General features: G+C 47.6%; 1 protein-coding gene across 6 annotated transcripts in view; it reads right to left on the reverse strand.

Annotated features, from left to right (window-relative positions):
- ITSN1 (intersectin 1) overlaps positions 1–6498 on the reverse strand; it is a 98370-nt gene that overhangs the window by 63341 nt on the left and 28531 nt on the right. For 5 of the 6 annotated variants that reach the window (XM_033517186.1, XM_033517237.1, XM_015618743.3 and 2 more), the window contains exon 5: positions 821–981. In XM_033517186.1, coding sequence (XP_033373077.1) covers positions 821–981 — 161 coding nt within the window. Of the gene's footprint in view, positions 1–820; positions 982–6498 lie in introns of those variants that run through there. The other variant, XM_033517254.1, reaches the window with a different exon arrangement.

Genomic DNA, 6498 nt, shown 5'->3' on the forward strand with positions numbered 1-6498 from the left:
GGTTTGCAGTGGATCAAACCACACTGCTGCAAGCAGTTTATCAAAGGCACTGTTCCCTTTTCTCTGGACATTTAGATGGATCTTGGGCAGGGATTGTTCCCTGGCAGGGTGGGCAGGGGCTGGGATGGAATTGCCAGAGCAGCTGGGGCTGCCCCTGGATCCCTGGCAGTGCCCAAGGCCAGGCTGGACATTGGGAACACCTGGGACAGTGGGAGGTGTCCCTGCCATGGCAGGGATGGATCAGGACAGGTTTTAGGGTCCCTTCTGACCCAAACCATTCCATGATTCCCAGGCACAACAACACTGAGTACAGCAAAGACTAAAGCAGAAAGGGAAAGAACCTCTCATGATAGGAGTCAGAGGTTCAGCTTTATTTATTTACCTTTCCCCATCTCATCTTCCCTACTCTTCTCCTAGAAATGATGGTGACTTTGGCAATACCTCACCCCAGCAGCTGTTCACCTCCTACCAGAGCAAAAGGTGCAGGGATTGTAAAGAACAACAGAGTAGATCCTGCCAAAGCTGGAGATCCAGTAATGCCAACAGTTTAAATCACAACTCCAGCCCTTTGGAATGCACTAGCCCTACTACCTGAGCCATGTTTTGTTTGGAGCAGTGCAAACCTGAAGCAAACAGGAGCTCAGCTCGGGTAAAAGCCCAATGCAATTTGTCTCAGTGCACTGGCAATATCTGAGTTTGAGTCCATGTGCTTCTAGAAGCACTTTTCCCTAAAGTTTTCTTGGAGAAACTGCAAAAGGACAATGAAATTGCTTCAGTCCCAGGGAACAATGAGGAAGATGGAGGAAAACAGGGATCTTACCAAATCCTGGGGCACCGGGCAGGGCGAGGGGTGGCTGCTTCATGACGGGCGGCAGCGTGGCCGGGAGCTGGTACCCCTGGAGCTTCAGCTTGATGAGTTTCATAGCTATGGAAAACTCCAAGGGATCCATCCTCCCATCATTGTTCATGTCAGCTAGAGCCCTGCAAAACACAGTGTTTTCACAGTTACATTCTGCAACCAGCAACTTCAGGCCCTGTCCCAGGAGCAGGCTCATGTGAGTATGGATAGTCTCATGGCTGATGAAGGGTCTGGAGCCCCAGGAGGGGCTGAGGGAGCTGGGAAAGGGGCTGAGCCTGGAGCAAAGGAGGCTCAGGGGGCCCTTGTGGCTCTGCACAAGTCCCTGGCAGGAGGGGACAGCCGGGGGGGTCGGGCTCTGCTGCCAGGGAACAGGGACAGGAGGAGAGCTCAGGCCTCAGGCTGGGCCAGGGGAGGCTCAGGGTGGGCAGCAGCAGGAATTTGCCCATGGAAAGGGAGCTCAGGCCTTGGCAGGGGCTGCCCAGGGAGCTTTGCAGTGCCCATCCCTGGAGGTGCCCAAGGAAGGGCTGGACGTGGCACTCAGGGCTCTGGGCTGGGGACAAGGTGGGCATCGGCCACAGCTGGGACTCCCTGGGCTGGGAGGGCTTTTCCAGCCTCAGGATCCAGGAATTCTCAGTAATTTCCACCTAAAACTATGCTAGGCTAAAAATAAGACCCTATTTAAACTTAAGAGCTCCTTGATTTCTTTCCTGGGGTGATTAATAACTAATTTTCAAGTTGTTTTTCAACTCTTGGAGGAATTGCAACGAAGCATCCAGAACAAATGTAGCTGTACAAGAACTTTGCAAAATCACACCAATGAAAGCACAGAGTCCTCAAACAGCAGCACAGAGAAGCAAACCACTGAGTCTGCAAATCTGTACTTTAGCTCCACTTAAAATAAAACATTCTTTAAATCTGTGACTCTCCCCAGCACAGCTCCATCTGCGAGTGTGCAAATGTGTTTTCAATTAAACAATAGCACTCAAGATGAAACATTGAGCCTGGGCCTTGAATAGGCTTTCAGGGAAAGGAGTCTGACTTAAACAGTCTGCTTTTTGTTCCTCCCCTTGCTAGTTAAGAAAACCCAGCTCAGCAGGGAATAGGGGTGGGAGCCTGGGGGGAGAGAAGCAGGAAGAAGAGTGTCAGTTCCTGCCACTGCACACCAAAAACCCCTCAGTAAATGCACATCAATAACAGAATTAACTGTAAACTTACTTTCAAAAACCATGCTTATTTCTTTGCATTTGACTGAAGAATTAAATACAGATTTCAGTGCTGGAATAACGTAGATTTTGAAGTTCATGCATTTATTTTTATGTCATGGGTGTGGCCCTGGGCAGTGTGGTTGAAGCAGAGCTTCATTTCTGATCCAATTCCTCTCAAAGACAGTTTTTGTACAACTAGGTGGAAAGTTATCCCAAAAGAACCCCAGTGAATTGACAGCTATTTATAACTGATACACGAGGAGAAAGCCAGAGAAAGGCAGTGGCTAAACAGAAATCCTCCCACTCTAAAAAACAACAACCCAAAACTTGAAAACCCCCACGGAGAGGCAGCTCCCAGCAGGGACCTGCACAGGTTTAGATCCCCAGCAGCATCACAGACACTCCAAACCTCTCCAGTACTCCTAAGAAAGGATTTTCAGTAGTGCAGCTGCCTTAATCCACCAGTTCTGATGTTACAGAGCTCAATAAAATAAATTAAAATCTGGGAGCAGCATTTAAAGAAAGTCTGGAGAGGACACTGAGACTTAGACACTGATATCCCTAAAAATCATGTGCTGCACCTGTGCCTGAAAGAGGCTGAATCCCAAAATCCCAGACTGGGCTGGGAGGGACCTCAGAGCTCATTTCATTCCCAGCCATGGCAGGGCCACCTCCCACTGTCCCAGGAGCTCCCAATGTCCAGCCTGGCCTTGGGCACTGCCAGGGATCCAGGGGCAGCCCCAGCTGCTCTGGCAATTCCATCCCAGCCCCTGCCCACCCTGCCAGGGAACAATCCCTGCCCAAGATCCCATCAAATCCTACTCTGAAGCCATTCCCTGGCTCCTGGCCCTGCAGCCCTTGGCCCCAGTCCCTCTCCAGCTCTCCTGGAGCCCCTTCAGGCCCTGAGCTCTCCCTGGAACTTCTCTTGTCCAGGTGAGCACCCCCAGCTCCACCAGGCTATCCCATAATAGTCTTACCAGTGGCTTCTACACCTGCAAACACTTTGATTTATAAGACACAAACCTTTCTTTTAATAAGCACAGACAGACCCTCAGTGAGTTCTATCCCTGGCCAGGGAAATGCAGGAAGAGTAAAGATCACCCTGCAGGAACCTCGACTCTCCAGGCACCATTTCCTGCTGGGACACAGCAAATCTTTGCATCCCACATGGGAAAACATTCATTGCCCAGCAGTCAGAAACTCTGATGTGCACCAGTGTCATTGCTCTCATTGAACTCCAATCCACATCAGCAGCTGTAGCTTTTCATTCAACATCTGACCTTCTGTGAACTCCTTTACTCTACACCAACACTTCATTATTGAAATTACCAGCACAAATATCAGTGTACAGTTCTCTGCAGCCCCCAGAATTTCTCCAGTTTTACAGAGTGCAAAGTAAAAGCAGCTTTTGTCTGACAAACTCCTCCTGCAGAAATAGGGCACATTTCCTTTTCTAGTTGCAGAAGTTGGTGTCAGGCTGCTGGATTTTACTGTGCTGCTCTGGAATAAGCAGCACCTGAACTGCAGGGAGGGTCTGCCAGCAAACACCACCTAATTCCACTCATTTCTGCTCCTAATGAAATTGGGATAATGTGGTGCCCTTGCATTTGTTTCATTTGTGGTCTGGCTGGAACCAGGGCAGAATAAATGGATTAAACACTGACTAAATATTATATTCTGTAGGCCAGGCCTGTGTTTGTGTCTAATGACAAAAGCTGCAGTGGGCTCAGCACCACCCCAGGGCTCAGGTGCTGACAAATCCTTCCCCATGGAGCTTTTCCTCCTCCTTTCTCTCATCTTTTGTGCAGAATGAAGAGCCAGCTTGATGACTTTTGCATTTGAGGTGCAGAAACAGAACACAGGCATCTTTCCCATCAAATCTGCTGTAATTAGCACACAAACCATCTCTCCATGAAAGCTGCCCTGTGTTACAGCAAGGATCACTGTGCAGGTCCCAGGTGAGGAGTGATTCAGCTGCTGGATGCACAGCCCCAGATGGAACAGGCTCAGCAGGAGCAGTGAGCAGCACCCAGGTCTCACACAAGGATATGGATGCTGACTGTGAAGCAGGGCTTGTGGAAGAGCAGGACACAAAACTCTCTCAGTCTTGCCTGAGAAAGTGGCCTGGGAAATCATAAGGTCAGATGTTGCTCTATTGGGAATGGGGAGAAGAATGACACAGATTCTCTTGTGGAGTCAAACTGAAGAATTTCTCCTAGTTCATTGCTTCAGATTTTTTTTATAGACTGATACGTGAAAGTACAGAAAAGTCAAACTCTTATTGGTCAGTAAACTGACACATCACCATCACTGGTCAGTGGGGTTCACCACCCCTCAACCTTCTCTTGCAAGAAAACAAGGAACAGACAAACAGCACCTGCAAGGCTGTCTTCTATCTCTGAGGATTGTTTTAATTCCTCTTTATGATTTCCCAATCCACTTTCTCAGGCAAGACTGAGAGAGTTTTGTGGCCTGCTCTTCCACAGGCACTGTGCTCCCTGCTTCACTGTTAGCATCCACACACAGATGCCTGAGCAGGAAGCCACAGCATTACCCCCACTTTGCCCACAGAGTTGGGAAGGCTGGGAGAGAAGCAGATGTCAGGAACAGTCACCCAGTGACTCTGTCCTGCTAAAATAAGGAACTCCAAATGCCTGGAGAACACCTGGCATTGATTAGCTCAGTTCTCCTTTCATTCCAAGGGGCCAGGCACACAGGAGATGCTCTTTGAGGCCCCATTCCTCAGGGCTCTAAAGAAAAGCAGATTATTCTGCTTAAGCACAGTTATCTTCCAAGCCACTGCAGGCCCAGCTCAAAGCCTAATTAGAGGCTTCTTAATTGATCAGCAGCCTGGAGGAGTCTGGGGCTGGTGAAGGGTAGAACAGCACAGAAGCTGTCCTGGCAGACCATAATACTCCACTCCTCTGCTCACTGAGGTCCCAGAGATTCTTTCCTTGAATGAGGAGTACAAGGGACACAGGAATTCTCAATGCTAATAAAAACCAGGGAGCTGCTGCTTGGAAAGACTCTGAATTCTGGGGAAGTTTTCTGGGCCCAGAAATGAGGGATTGATCAGAGTTATTCCTTGTGTCCCTCCAGCTGGGAGGGATCCTTTAGGAAACACAGGCCAGGCTTTTCTCAGTGATTAAAATAAACTGTAGCTAAAATAAGTAGAATGATCAAGAATAGGAAAACACTTCCAAAACACCACACACAGACATCCAGACACTTCCTTATGGACTCCCATCCCTGGCAGTGCCCAAGGCCAGGCTGGACACTGGGGCTGGAGCACCTGGGACAGTGGGAGGTGTCCCTGCCATGGCAGAGCTGCCACTAAAGGAGCTCTGAGATCCCTCCAACCCAAACTATCCTGGGATTTCTCCTATCAGAGAATTAATTCCAGAGTTTTACAAATTGCTCCACCTCAGAACTACAACCTTCCTTCCCTGAAGACTCCTGTACCTCCCCTTCTCTCCCAGTAACAATCAAATGCCACCTACAAAACCCCAACCCAGCTATTCCAGGAGCAAACACTGATGGAAGAGCCCTTTTCTGCAGCTCCCATCTCTTACACATTTTGGGCTCATTACTCCAGAACTCCCCCTCAAAAGTACTCAAGGATCTGTATCTATATTAAATATTTACTCCTCTTCATTCAGAGATGATTGAAAAAAGAAGAGAGACACAGAGAAAGTCCATGAGCTGCTTTATGATTTCTAAAGGCAGCTTGAATAAGTTTTAGTTCAGCTTCATTAACAAAAATGTGCAGGTCTTGTCTCTATGACAACTCCAGAGGGAGTGGAATGATTCCCTTCCTCTCAAGAGCCTGGAAAACTGAATAATTCAGAGGGGAAGAGATCCTTAGTCAGACTATTTACAACTGTTTGGTTCTGTTAACACCTATTTAAAGCCAATGCCTATGGAAGATTTTTGGAAAAAGAATGTCTTGTTTAAGACAAAACTTCTTTCCTTGTTTAATTTAGAGGCAAGAGAAGTTCCAAAGGGACATCTGAACACTCACTGAGGCTTCAGCAAATAAGACAACCAGATCAGCTTTGATATTTGTAAGATGAAGATAATTAGAAAAGAAAACAAGCTCTTTATTTAAAAGCCATGTAGATGTGGGCATGCAGGTTTCCAAAGCAATAAAATAATTATTCTCTTCCTCCTGTCAGACCAAAATTCTGCCCTTAACAGCCCTTACTGCACCAGAAAGTTTTTGTAATGGCAATAAACTCCCTTCTCAAATGGTTCACAGAAGAAAAGGGAGCAGATTTCTCCAAAGTTCTCCATCCCTCTGCTGTTTTACCATTTTAGAATGAAAACCAGTTTTAATTCTGTCTAGCACCAAAATCTGTGTTGGTAGTAATATTATTAATGCAAACCATGAATAATCAGAGAATCATGGAATGGTTTGGGTTGGGAGGGACCTCA

The sequence above is a fragment of the Parus major genome, chromosome 1 (genome assembly GCF_001522545.3).
Source record: "Parus major isolate Abel chromosome 1, Parus_major1.1, whole genome shotgun sequence".
NCBI lineage: Eukaryota > Metazoa > Chordata > Aves > Passeriformes > Paridae > Parus > Parus major.